General features: G+C 42.8%; 1 protein-coding gene across 1 annotated transcript; it reads left to right on the top strand.

The window, feature by feature from the left end:
* Positions 1 to 228: 228 nt before the first annotated feature.
* LOC134198652 (facilitated trehalose transporter Tret1-2 homolog) lies at positions 229 to 12,801 on the top strand. Its single transcript, XM_012694158.4, has 5 exons — positions 229 to 320; positions 631 to 741; positions 1,075 to 1,164; positions 10,891 to 11,029; positions 11,431 to 12,801. The coding sequence occupies exons 3-5, from the start codon at positions 1,087 to 1,089 to the stop codon at positions 12,690 to 12,692; spliced, it is 1,479 nt and encodes a 492-aa protein (XP_012549612.1). The 5' UTR covers positions 229 to 320; positions 631 to 741; positions 1,075 to 1,086; the 3' UTR covers positions 12,693 to 12,801.
* The last annotated feature ends 1,810 nt before the right edge of the window (positions 12,802 to 14,611 follow it).

Here is a 14,611-nt window from a genome sequence, read left to right as displayed (position 1 = left end):
TAAATTAACTAAAAAACAATCATCATATTATATTTACATTGTATTTAAAAATAAATTTACATTGTATTGTAAAAATTTACATTGTACTTAAAAATAATGGATTGCCTCAAAAAATTCTCTTCTTCTTTTTCTCTCTATCTATCTCTCTCCCTCTCTCTCTCTCTCTCACTATGTTTTTTTAGATAACCACATAATATTGCTTATCCCGTGTTAAAAATAAAATTTCTTGGATTAGTCTCCCGGCTCAGTCGCAATACTCCACGCGTGTCGCAATACTGACACAGCGGGCAACCTAGCTATTAGGCTACGGATTCTTCAAGGTTTTTTTATCATAATCTATCAAATCAAATCAAATCAAAAAAAATTATACATCTATACATATAAATAAAATTGGAGTGTCTGTTTGTAATATTGAAATAACCACTTTTTACTACATGAATATATGTACATATATACCGTACATACACCAAAATAATATTTTTTACAATTTTTGTCTGTCTGTCTGTCTGTTTGTTCCGGCTAATCTCTGGAACGGCTGGACCGATTTTGACGAGACTTTCCTTGATAGGTAGCTAATGATATAAGGTATATAGGTAGCTAATAATACTTAGGCTACTTTTTTACTTTTAGACTAACTTCGCCTCGCGGCGTCACCCACGGCACGACAATAACCGCGGGTAACATCGCGGGACTCAGCTATCAATAATAAAATTTAATGTTTCCGAAGCGAAGCGAGGGCGGGTCACTAGTTAAAAATAAGACTGGTGTCGTGTAAATTAGATAACTTAAATATTGTGCCAAAAGCTACACTATTCTTTGTGTATTAATTGATCGGTTGGTAACGAAAGCATTAAAAACAATTCTCTTTGCCAGTAGTCGTGTCAGTGATTTTATAAATAAAAATGCATTTACAATGTTTCACTTTACCACCAACACGCCACGACAATGTGTTGAGAGTTCAAATAGCTTTTAGTTTATACTAAATTCTCACGATCGTGCTCGTTTGTTTCTTCTGTGATTAATTTTATAATCATATTGATAACGTGATTTCATAATCTGTGCTATACGTTTCAGGATTACATTATCATGGATACGTATGATTCGATTGAGAATACTGTTGAAGGTGAAAAGGAAAAAAATAACTGGACATCGTTCCGGAGACAAGTATGTGCCAACGCAAAGTTTATTTATTTATTTTTTATTGCTTAGATGGGTGGACGAGCTCACAGCCCACCTGGTGTTTAGTGGTTACAGGAGCCCATAGAAATTTACATCGTAAATGCGCCACCCATCTTGAGATAAGTTCTAAGGCCTCTGTATAGTTACAACGGCTGCCCCACCCTTCAAACCGAAACGCATTACTGCTTCACGACAGAAATAGGCAGGGTGGTGGTATCTACCCGTGCGGACTCACAAGAGGTCCTATCACCACCGTTTTCTGTCTATCATTTAAGGCCATCTGCTTTTTGGTTTAAAGCACATAATACTTCTTCATAATCATCGTTAGCCTATGGCAGTCCACTGCTGGACATAGGACTCTCCGATTATTCGCCATTGAGCACGATCCTCGGCTTCTCTTATCCGGCTCTTCATACCTTTCTACATTATAATCTTAGTATTAGTTATATATTACTATCGTTATGCTAAGCTTTGATTCAGCGATTTAAACCACTTTCCATAAATGACAAAATAGTAGTATTATTAGATTTATTCGATCCATGTAAAATATTCTGAATTTGAACTGGATAGAATTTCTAACAGTGTACAGACTTTTTTAATTAAAAAAAAAAAAAAAACACAAATTCGTCAAATTGCGGTCGATAGCACACGGTTCTTGACGAGTTAAACGAAAAAAATGCTTTAATACTAACATACAGTGGGGTCCTCACATATGCAAGTTAGCGAGTAGGCTTAGTTCTGCAGCGTTTGCGGTAAAAAAAATACGAATGTATATTAATGAAGATACGGCACGCCTGGTTTATTTTAGTTATTTTCATAGTGTTATGTCCTATGGCATTTTGCTATGGGGCAATGCTGCCGATGTCGAAACGATTTTCATCCTGCAGAAGAGGGCTATTCGTGCTATTTATAATATGCACCCGAGGGAATCCTTGAGGGACAAGTTTAAGGAAATCAAAATTCTAACTTTAGCGTCCCAATACATTTTTGAAAATTTATTGTACGTGCGTAAAAACATTGAAGAATTCCCCAGAGTCTGCGATTTGCACAATGTGAACACTAGGAACAAACATAGGCTTGCGTTGCCGGCGGCTCGAATTAAGAAAATAAGCAACTCTTTTAGGGGGCTGGGTGTACAGCTTTTCAACAAGATCCCACTAAACGTTCAATTACTACCTGTTCATAGATTTAAGAAAACTGTTAAGGAACGTTTGTGCAACAAGGCATATTATAAAGTTAAGGATTATTTACTAGATGGCACTACGTGGGAATGAGGCGCTCGCTCCTGGCCTTTTCATTTTTCATTATTATTATATTTTTTTTAATTGTATTTTTTTTGACTTGTTTTTTCTTTAATTGTGAATATTTCTATTTATTTAAAAAAAAGAAAATATTTGAGAAAAAACAAAAAAAAAGCCCGCTGAGTTTGTTTCGCCGGTTCTTCTCAGGACTGTGGCTTTTTTTGGAACCGGTGGTAGAGTTAACATTGTTATTTGTATTTTGACATTCAACAAGTGTGTCATACTGACATCTAAGATGAAAAAAAAAAAAAATTAAAAAATTAAAAACAAATAGGATTCAGTGAAAAAATATTATGCTTTAATCGCCACCACAAATATGAGATGTGATTTTCTATTTTACATCTGGAACACCTGTATCGACAGAAGCAGGCTTAGTGAGGTCATTTGACCTTCAAATTTTACGATCGGTACTTTTATGAATAAAATGTTTACAACTAAACAAACAGTGGAAACAATTAAATAAGTTACATCTGAAACATTTGTATCGTCAATAGCCGGCTTAGTGAAGTCAGTTCATCTTCAAATATTTCGATAGGTACATACATACCTTTACGATTAAAATGTTCACAATTAAACAAACAGTGGAAAAAAACATAATGTTAGGAGGCGGTTATCTATCTGCCGTCCGATCACTTTGAGAAAAGACGAGGTCATCGTAGGTGAAGTCGTTACGAAGACGTGGCCTAAAGGATTAAGACGTCCGGTGCATTTCTGTCTTGCGATGCACCGGTGTTTGAATCCTGCTGACAGGTACCAATTTTCACGATTGACTTCCATGATGAAGGAATAACATTGTGTAGTCGTAATTATTGGTGGTAAGACGTCCTGTGAGTCCCCACGGGTAGCTACCACCAACCTACTTATTTTTGCCATGACGCAGTAATGCTTTTCGGTTTGAAGAGTGGGGCAGCCGTTTTAACTATACTGAGACCTAAAACTCATGTCTCACGGTATTTACGTTGTAGATATTTATGGGCTACGGTTCACTTAATATCAGGTAGGCCGTGAGCTCGTCCACCTACCTATGTATTAATCGCTCGTTGCATGGAGCGTATGGAGCGATGCGCTTATACCAAAGACCAAATCTAGGAGTCAGGTACCAATCATTTTAAGGAAATAAATACTTTATACATGTTCACCGAATTACTTACACGTTGAGGGAGCATCATGTTAAAGTAACCAAATCCGCAAAAAATCTTTTAGTATGCATTCTGGTTTGAAGGGTTGGGACAGTTATTTTAAGGGGGTGGCCGCATTCACGATGTGAAGTCTATGGACTCTGGTAACTGGTGGTCAGGTGAGCCATGAGATCTTTCACTCATCTACGAAATAGAATAAAACAAAACTTTTATATTCAGATTAATGACCGTATTGATATTGCGGTAGGCAGCGGCTCGGCTCTGCCCCTGGCATTGCTGAAGTCTATGGGCGACGGTAACCACTCACCATCAGGTGGGCCGTGTGCTGGTCTGCCTACAAGGACAATAAAAAAAAAATATACAATTCATCGACAAGAATTACAATTGTTCGTTAATCCTCAAGTAATAATACATTATTGTTCTATTATTTGCTGATGTCAATACCAATCTGAACAGCGCCGATCAAAGTTTAAAGCCTTCGTCAAACAGAACGCGTAATTAGCGCGCGTCAGAGCGCTAAGCTAACGCCGCGCTATGACGCCGAGATGTGTTGTAATACCATGGTAACATACCGTCAAACAGAGACCCAGCGCTATAAGTACGCAGCGCTCTGTCGCGGCGTTAAGACGCTTTGACGTCAGGCGTCGTAATTTTTTACAAATTTAATTTTCGCGTCCGAGTGAATGTGTATTAAAATACTAGATAATGCCCGAAAAAATGATATAAATAGTTAGAAAATACCCATGCTTATACAATGCCACATCTGAATAACTCGATTTCTTAATACTTTTCAATTTTCACACTGCTATCGAAAGGCACTATGATTTGGCGAATGCGCTGCGTCAAGGAGCGTTAGACTCATCTAGTCAATTTGAAGAGCGCGACGTTAAGTACGCGACGTTAAGTACGCGGCGCTAAGTACGCGTTCTGTTTGACGAAGGCTTTAAAGCGTTTTAAATTTAGTTCGTAACCCGGATTTTTTAGCAAAACTAAGTAGACGACGTTTTGACTTAAGCATAACGAGCAAGTCAATAACTAAATTTGTTAATGAGTAAATAGGAATTTTATCTTACGAATGCTAACGTAGTCAGCTAATGAGTATTTAGAAATCTTATCGTTAGGTTACTCTCAAGTTTAAAAAACAAAAGACAATTAACATGAATTACAATGTATTGAAATACATTGTAAAATTACTTTATTATTCAGACGATTGTTCGACTTGTTTTTTGCTGATAGCTAAGGTCTACAAGGTTCGATGAAGTGCAATAATTATGTCATTGGAGGGTCACGCTGATAAAGATGTAGCTGTTTTTTAAAACTAGTTCTTTGGACGCGGCATCGCTTATGTAGACTTTATTTCGAGTGGGCGGAGAATCGTGTTCAGTGAGATGAAACAGTTAAATAATGAAGTTTGTATTGCTTTCCAAAGTTAAAACTATTTTCATAAATAATTTCGTTAATATTGGTTACGTGGCTTGGGCACGAAAACCCAACAGATAATTACTTCTATATTATGTATTTACTATGTAACAATTAACAGTGTACAAAAATATATTCCTACTAAATTTTAAATAGAGCTTATGTTCTGTTCAAAATTAATCTCCATCCATAGTTCCGGAGATGTAGGGACATTCCGATCCAAGCACTCGCCGCGTGCTGACGTGCTCATTGTTCGTTCGATCGCCCGACCTCGGTTCGTGGCACATCTGGCGTCCAAGTGTTTTCTCGGAAGTGACTACCTGTGCTAATTGCGTCGCACCGCCGTTTGTGAACGGGCGGACCCCTAAATTCCTGGAATTCGTTCAGCAACTTAGTGGCCCGTTTGTGAACGGACGGTTGTGTGCCGTAATTAATCGTGATTATTATAGTTTTGGGGCCTCGCCGTAAGGCGAGTGTGTTTAAAGTCCCGGGGTAGCCCCCCCTGGGCACGTGACAGTTACAATGGAGTCCACGATCGATCTGTTCGCGGAATTCCTCCGTCTGAGGTACCCGACATTATCGGCCGAATTTTTAGAATTTAAGGCCAATCACGCCGCGAACTCAGAAGCGGTCTCCGTCGCGCCCGCCGCTCCCGTGTCCCCAATACTCGCGAGCAAAGCTCCCGCGTCGATCGCTGCGGTCTCGGTTCCAGCCCTGCGCTCATCCGCAGCACACGTCGCGTCCACGCGTTCATCCGCGGCCTCCATCGCGCCCGCGCCGTCCTCTGCCCCCGAGCGATTGTCCGTGGCCTCCGTCGCGACCGTCAACCCCGCGCCCTCTAAAACGCCCGCCTGCGGGTCGCCCGCGCCCTCCTCTTCATCCGACTCGGAGTCGGACATGGAGGTCGATCTTTCCCCCGCCCCCTCGACTGATGGATTCACAGTAGTCCAAAAAGGTAAGAGGCGCGCTGCGGAAGCCCGAGCTCCCGCGGCCGCCAAAGTAAGCAGAGCCGCGAACGCGTCGCGCCTCCGTCCACCGACCCCCGTTGCTCCCCCTGCCCGTGCTACACCGTCGCCGCGCCCGGTAGTACAAAAGAAAATCCAAGCCCCTCCCCCGGTAATCCTTCAAGAGAAGGCAGCCTGGGAACGAGTTTCCCTGGCCCTTAAGGCCAAAAATATTAATTTCACGAATGCCCGTAACCTCGCGAACGGCATTCAAATTAAGGTTCAAACACCCGACGACCATAGGGCCCTCTCTTCTTACCTCCGTAAGGAGCGTATAAGTTTCCATACGTATACGCTCCAGGAGGAGCGCGAACTTCGTGCCGTCATACGTGGCATCCCTAAAGAGTTGGATGCCGAACTCGTCAAGGCCGACCTTCTGGAACAAGGCCTACCAGTAAATTCAGTGCACCGCATGCACACCGGCCGCGGTAGGGAGCCATATAATATGGTTCTAGTCGCCCTCCAGCCTACCCCCGAGGGTAAGCAAATTTTTAACATACGTACCGTCTGTAGGCTCTCCGGTATCGCCGTCGAAGCCCCCCATAAAAAAGGCACTCCTAGCCAGTGCCATAACTGTCAACTGTACGGGCATTCTTCCCGTAACTGTCACGCGCGCCCCCGATGCGTCAAGTGTCTAGGCGATCACGCTACGGCCCTTTGCACTCGCGATCAAAAAACCGCGACGGAACCGCCTAGCTGCGTCCTGTGTCGAACACAGGGTCACCCCGCAAATTACCGCGGATGCCCCCGAGCCCCGAAAATAAATCGCCGCGTCGCCCGCCAAAACCGCCTCCGAGCTTCCCACCCAGACATCAAAGCCTCGGCACCCTCTGTGTCGCAGGCTAAGCCAGCATTCGTTCCGGCGCCGGTGCCCAGTGGCTCGGCCTGGGCGAAACCGCTGCCGTACACGAACACGGCTACAACTCCCTCCTCCGCGATTCGTCCCGCCCCCGCGATACGCCCCTCCCCCGCGAATTGCCCTCCGACAGCGTCCGACAATCTTGCTCTAGCGATCGACTTCTTTCAATCGATTAACTTTGAGCGCGTTAACGCTTTAGGTGACGCCATCCGCGCCGCCTCCACTGCACAGCACTTCATCGCCGTTGTGCAAGAATACGCCGACGTATACGCGTCGTTAAATACGTACGTCCTCCCCTCACTCCGCCGGTAATCAATGGCGTACAAAAGTAGGCTGAAACCCCTATCCGTAACAATAGGATTTTTTAACGCATACGGTCTCGCAAATCAACGTGATCAGGTTTGTGATTTTTTGCGTGACCATCAAATTGACATATTTTTAGTACAGGAGACTCTACTTAAGCCCGCGCGCCGCGACCCTAAAATCGCGAACTATAACATGGTTAGGAACGACAGGCTCACTGCTCGTGGTGGTGGTACCGTCATCTACTACAGAAGAGCCTTGCACTGCATCCCGCTCGATCCCCCCGCGCTCGTTAACATCGAAGCATCAGTATGCCGAATCTCACTGACGGGACACGCGCCGATCGTTATCGCGTCCGTTTATCTTCCACCGGATAAGATTGTTCTAAGCAGTGATATCGAGGCGCTGCTCAGCATGGGAAGCTCTGTCATTCTGGCGGGCGACCTAAATTGTAAACACATCAGGTGGAATTCTCACACCACAACCCCTAATGGCAGGCGGCTCGACGCGCTAGTTGATGATCTCGCCTTCGATATCATCGCTCCGCTAACCCCGACTCACTACCCGCTAAATATCACGCATCGCCCGGATATACTCGACATAGCGTTATTAAAAAACGTAGCTCTGCGCTTACACTCGATCGAAGTAGTTTCAGAGTTAGATTCAGACCACCGTCCCGTCGTTATGAAACTCGGTCGCGCTCCCGATTCCGTTCCCGTCACGAGGACTGTGGTGGATTGGCACACGCTGGGCATCAGCCTGGCTGAATCTGATCCACCATCGCTCCCGTTTAGCCCGGACTCTACCCCGTCTCTTCAGGATACCGCTGAAGCCATAGACATCCTAACGTCACACATTACCTCGACATTAGATAGGTCATCGAAGCAAGTTGTAGCGGAGGACTTCCTTCACCGCTTCGAATTGCCCGACGATATTAGGGAACTCCTTAGAGCTAAGAACGCTTCGATCCGCGCCTACGATAGGTATCCTACCATGGAAAATCGTATTCGAATGCGTGCCCTACAACGCGACGTAAAGTCTCGCATCGCCGAAATCCGAGATGCTAGGTGGTCTGATTTCTTAGAAGGACTCGCGCCCTCTCAAAGGTCTTACTACCGTTTAGCTCGTACTCTCAAATCGGATACGGTTGTAACTATGCCCCCCCTCGTAGGCCCCTCAGGTCGACTCGCGGCGTTTGATGATGACGAAAAAGCAGAGCTGCTGGCCGATACATTGCAAACCCAGTGCACGCCCAGCATTCAATCCGCGGACCCTGTTCATGTAGAATTAGTAGACAGTGAGGTAGAACGCAGAGCCTCCTTGCCACCCTCGGATGCGTTACCACCCGTCACCCCAATGGAAGTTAAAGACCTGATCAAAGACCTACGTCCTCGCAAGGCTCCCGGTTCCGACGGTATATCTAACCGCGTTATTAAACTTCTACCCATCCAACTCATCGTGATGTTGGCATCTATTTTCAATGCCGCTATGGCGAACTGTATCTTTCCCGCGGTGTGGAAAGAAGCAGACGTTATCGGCATACATAAACCCGGTAAACCAAAAAATCATCCGACGAGTTACCGCCCGATTAGCCTCCTCATGTCTCTGGGCAAACTGTATGAGCGTTTGCTCTACAAACGCCTCAGAGACTTCGTCTCATCAAAGGGCATTCTCATCGATGAACAATTCGGATTCCGTGCAAATCACTCATGCGTACAACAGGTGCACCGCCTCACGGAGCACATTCTTGTAGGACTTAACCGACCAAAACCGATCTATACGGGAGCCCTCTTCTTCGACGTCGCAAAAGCGTTCGACAAAGTCTGGCACAACGGTTTGATTTTCAAACTTTTCAACATGGGCGTACCGGATAGTCTCGTGCTCATCATACGAGACTTCTTGTCTAACCGCTCTTTTCGATATCGAGTAGAGGGAACCCGCTCCTCCCCGCGACCACTCACGGCTGGAGTCCCGCAAGGCTCCGTTCTCTCTCCGCTCCTATTTAGTTTATTTATTAACGATATTCCCCGGTCGCCGCCGACTCAGCTAGCCTTATTCGCTGACGACACAACCGTTTACTACTCAAGTAGAAACAAGTCCCTAATCGCGAGTAAGCTCCAGAGTGCAGCGTTAACCCTCGGACAGTGGTTCCGAAAATGGCGCATAGACATCAACCCAGCGAAAAGCACAGCAGTGTTATTTCAAAGGGGAAACTCACCGCTTATTTCCTCCCGCATTAGGAGGAGAAATATCACACCCCCGATCACCCTCTTCGGCCAACCTATACCCTGGGCTAGGAAGGTCAAGTACCTGGGAGTCACCCTGGATGCATCCATGACATTCCGCCCGCATATAAAAACAGTCCGCGATCGTGCCGCATTTATTCTCGGCAGACTCTATCCCATGATCTGTAAGCGGAGTAAAATGTCCCTTCGGAACAAGGTGACACTTTACAAAACTTGCATAAGGCCCGTCATGACTTACGCGAGTGTGGTGTTCGCTCACGCGGCCCGCACACACATAGACACCCTCCAATCCCTACAATCCCGCTTTTGCAGGTTAGCCGTCGGGGCTCCGTGGTTCGTGAGGAACGTCGACCTACACGACGACCTGGGCCTCGAATCGATCCGCAAACACATGAAGTCAGTGTCGGAACGTTACTTCGATAAGGCTATGCGTCATGATAATCGTCTTATCGTTGCTGCCGCTGACTACTCCCCGAATCCTGATCACGCAGGAGCAAGTCACCGTCGTCGCCCTAGACACGTCCTTACGGATCCATCAGATCCAATAACTCTTGCATTAGATACCTTCAGCTCTAACACTAGGAGCAGGCTGAGGAACCCCGGTAACCGTACGCGTCGAACTCGACAAAGAGGTCGACGTGCAGCCTAACCCATGCATCAGCCCGCTGAGTTTCTCGCCGGATCTTCTCAGTGGGTCGCGATTCCGATCCGGTAGTAGATTCATTCGCGAAGCAACTGCTCTTGAGTTGTTAGGTCTCCTTCGGAGGCGCTCGGGCAGTTGTTAGCAAATCCCACCCCTCCTGGCTGAGCATTTGCTCGCCCACCTGTCCTGGTGAAGCTGGAAAGGCCTCCGGGCCACCAGTAATCCTTCAATCATAAAAAAAAAAAAAAAAAAAAAAAAAAAGATGTAGGGGAACAAACAAAAAGGCGGGCCTATGGCGCGCACATGGCGGTACCTGGGTCCCCGCCCAGCCGGAGTGGAGGAGCTCGTTGGGGTTTAGTCGGTAGTCGTTAAGCTGGGCGGGTTTGGCGAGAGCTGAACTTAGCCCAGCGCGCCTTTCTAAAGGCGTAGTCTCCGTGGACCAATTGGTTGAGGGCGCGGACCTGGGTTCGCGACTTCTTCCTCTTTCTTCCACCGGAGGCGTGGAGTCCGACATAACCCGGTCCGACCCCCGTCGGCAGGGTATCCGTAAAGACTAGGATTCCCCATCGATACCAAAAAAAAAAAAAAAAAGGGGGAACAAACAAAAAGATACACAGAAAATAATCTTAAATCGCTAGCTCATACTATATTACTCTTTAGCTATTTTAAAATTGAAATATACAGACGCACAAGATTCCATTGCTTTATTTTATGTATATTGATAAATAGATATATAGCATTATAAAATGATTACATATCATTTATACACAGTTCCATGATACCGTTGTTTGTTTCAGCTTTTTATAACAAGTGGTGTTTGTTCAATATATTTCGTTCTTGGATTATGCTACGGAATACCCAATGTCGTCATACCGCAGTTGAGAAAGGAGGCTAATTCAACTGAAGCAGTGTCCGAAGAAATGGCATCATGGATCAGTTAGTTTTTTTTTTATTGTAATTGCTCACGGTTTCCTTAGTGAAAACCCGAGCCCAAAGCCCATGAGGTCCAAATCTCAATTGCATTGCACAGTGGCTATTCCATAACGCATGTCAGCTTAGAGGCAGAAATGGTTAGCAATGAGTTATGTTTCGGAATTTCCATCTGCAGCTTAAAAATATTTAAAACTGTTACGAACGTTTGATGACAGATGTTTGTAAAAATATAAGCTAAAGCGAATCAGAATATAATTACGTCTTATAAAAACTCCATCTAGCTTAGAAATGTGAAGGAAGTATAAAACATGCATTTTCGGATTTTTTCCAACTATGAAATTACTGATAGTAGCACAAAATTATCTTCATTTTGTCTAATAACTTTTTTATTTTATTTGTTACAGCATCAGTACACGGATATAGTGCGTTACCATGGATATTAGTTTTACCTGTTATGACCAGATTGCTTGGAAGGAAAATACCTTTTATTTTAGTTTGTATGAATACACTTATAGGGTACACGATGTTCTATTGCAGCAATAATGCAACGTTCGTTTTAATTAGTGAAATAATGCAAGGTTCATTGGCCGCTAGCAACATGACCGTATTAATTTTGATTGTTACCGAATATACAACCCCGAAGTACAGAGGTATTTTTATGACAGTGAAATCGACGATATTTTTCTGGGGTGTTTGGATCGCCAATGCTACAGGCACATTTTTTCATTGGAAGAAAATTGCTATTTATGCCTTAGTTTTCTCGATATATCCCTTTACTGTATTTTTCTGGCCGGAATCACCATCTTGGCTCGCTATGAAGGGAAAATTCACAGAATGCGCTGCAGCTCATCATTGGTTAAAAGGATATGGTAATGATTCGGAGAAGGAACTTAACAATTTGATAAAGGCCCAAAAAGAATACTTAAAACTACGCATGGGACGTAATAGAACAATTCGGAGCAGAATTAAAGGTTTTTTTGAAAAAATGACCACGAAAGGGTTTTATGCGCCTTTATTGCTTTCTATATGTGTTATGTCTCTCTACAATTTTTCGGGAAAATTTGTTTGTACGATGTATTCGATTGAATTAATAAAAAAGATCACAAACAGCGAGAGCACGGCTTATTTAGGAATGCTAATATTGGAAGCAGTTACAATACTAAGTATGCATTTTGGGTCTGTTCTATCCAGGTTCTTGAGAAGAAGAACTCTTTTGTTAGGATCATCTTTTTTAGGAATAATATTTTTGTTGATATTATCAATGTATTTGTATTTAATATCATTAAAGATTATAGACGAGAATAAAGTTGTCTCCATTTCTTTATTAACTATATTTTCTATGACTATCAGTTGTGGACCAATGATTTTGGCTTGTTCTGTTTATGGCGAATTAACTCCTATAAGGTTTAGGAGTTCTTCACTACCTCTCCTAGCGTTATATTCAGAGTTTTTGATGGCTTCAGTTTTAAAAATCTCTCCATATATATTCAAAGCTTTGAAATTGCACGGAGCATTTTTATTTTACGGTCTATCTGCTTCAGTGTTTGCGTTCATTCTGTATAAATTTTTGCCGGAAACAAAAGACAAAACTTTGCAGGAAATTGAAAAGTATTTTCAAGAGACATGCACAACCAAAGATTTATCTAAACAGCTAATTGTTAAATGAATAAAGGTGCACGAATTTTAAAACACATTAAAGATTTTATAGTTTGTAATTAAAAAGTGAATTCTTTGTTAAGTTAAGATTTATTTTTGTAAGAAAGATATTATTATTATTTTAAGTTATTTTTAGGAAGATTTTTGTTTTGAGTTTGTTCTTTTTTTTTGTTTTGTTGTTGTTTGTTATTCTTTTGTCAATGCACCTACCATGCATTATCTCTGCACCACCCTATGGTCGACTGGAAGAGAATGCCCATGGCATTAAGTCCGCCTGTGTACAAGTTTTGTTTTGTGCATAAAGTATAAATAAATAAATAAATAAATAAATTAGTAGAAGTAAATTGAGTTTGTTTATGTACTAAAAATGATTTTGTATTATAGTTTTTAACACTCTAAAGGTTTTATTTGGTAGCCTAAGGTCATTATTATCGCGCATTTTTTTACACGACTTATTTTTCATTAACGTTAATGAGCAAACAAACAAACAAGCAGTCATATGATGTATTTACTAGAAGGGCGTATTGTAAGCCCGCATGGATCACTGCCACCGGCTTCCCTATTTTTGTCGCGAATCGGTAATTCGTTTCGATTTAAAGAGGACTGGTGGTAGGACCTCTTGTGAGTCCGCGCGGGTAGGTACCACCGCCCCTCCTGGTTCTGCCGTGAAGCAGTAATGCGTTTCGGCTTGAAGGGTGAGACAGCCGTTGTAACTATACTGAGATCTTAGAACTTATATCTCAAGGTGGGTGGTGCATTAACGTTGTAGATGTCTATGGGCTCCAGTACCCACTTAACACCAGGTGGGCTGTGAGCTCGTCCACCCATCTAAGCAATAAAAAAAAGGAGGTACCCGTTGTATAATGTCGTTTATTTATGAGAATTGGACTTCAAGTTTTAAAAAGGGTATGTGTATTAGTAAAATATATTTTTTGCTCATTCCATTACCTCCTAATTTTTTAAGTATTATAAAAGTATGTAAAGCACAATGTGACGTAGATATGTCAATAGGTACATATGTGAAGTTTTTCCTGCATAGATACTGTTTGGCAGCGAATGTTCTTTACTATTAATATAAACCTAGAATCTCCAGCTTGATTCCTTCTTTCTGATCTAAGATTTCGTTTTGAAAGAAGTAGTACGTTTTTCAATTATTCTTTTGATATTATTTCGTAACAATTATTATAGTGTACATAAATAAAAGATGAGAATATTTTCTTTTTTTTCTCTTTTTATTGCCCGTGTAGGCAGACGAGCATACGGCCCACCTGATGTTAAGTGGTTACCGTCTCTCATGGACGTCAGTAATGCCAGAGGCAGAGCCAAGCCGTTGCCTACCGCTTAATACTCTCCACAAGCCTCGTTTGAAGAAGAACATATCATAGCGCTCGGGAAATACCGCGGAAGGGAGTTAATTCCAAAGCCGGATAGTACGTGACAAAAAATATTATTTAGCTTTGTTTATTGTTATACTAATAACTGAATTTTACTTGTGTTTACGTCAATAGTCTGTATTTTGCAATAATTGCACTCAAAATTTATTACGCTACTTATATTTAGTCCCTACAAAGAAATTGTAATTTTAGTTAATTCATCAATATTGAAAACATTTATTGCTAAATAAATATTGTTGACTAAGGTTCGGAGTGATATCTCGTTTCTGTCAAGTTTATGATTTATAATGCAAAGCCTAATACATACACATAACAGATATAAGCATAATACAAAGCACAGGTCGAACCCGTCGAATGCGACGCAGGGTTCGTCGTGAAAATTAACTCACAGACACATCCCACTGTGTTTCTCGCCGGATCTTCTCCGTGGGTCTCCGAACCGGTGGTAGATTCAGCGAAGCACTGCTCTTGCTAACATTAGGCTAGCAAAGTCGGACGGCTGAGCCCCGTGAGCTCACCTACATGTTTGATGAAG

This window comes from Bombyx mori, chromosome 6 (genome assembly GCF_030269925.1).
Source record: "Bombyx mori chromosome 6, ASM3026992v2".
Lineage (NCBI taxonomy): Eukaryota > Metazoa > Arthropoda > Insecta > Lepidoptera > Bombycidae > Bombyx > Bombyx mori.
Note: the sequence above shows the minus strand (reverse complement) of the source record. Positions and strands in the feature narration are given on the sequence as shown.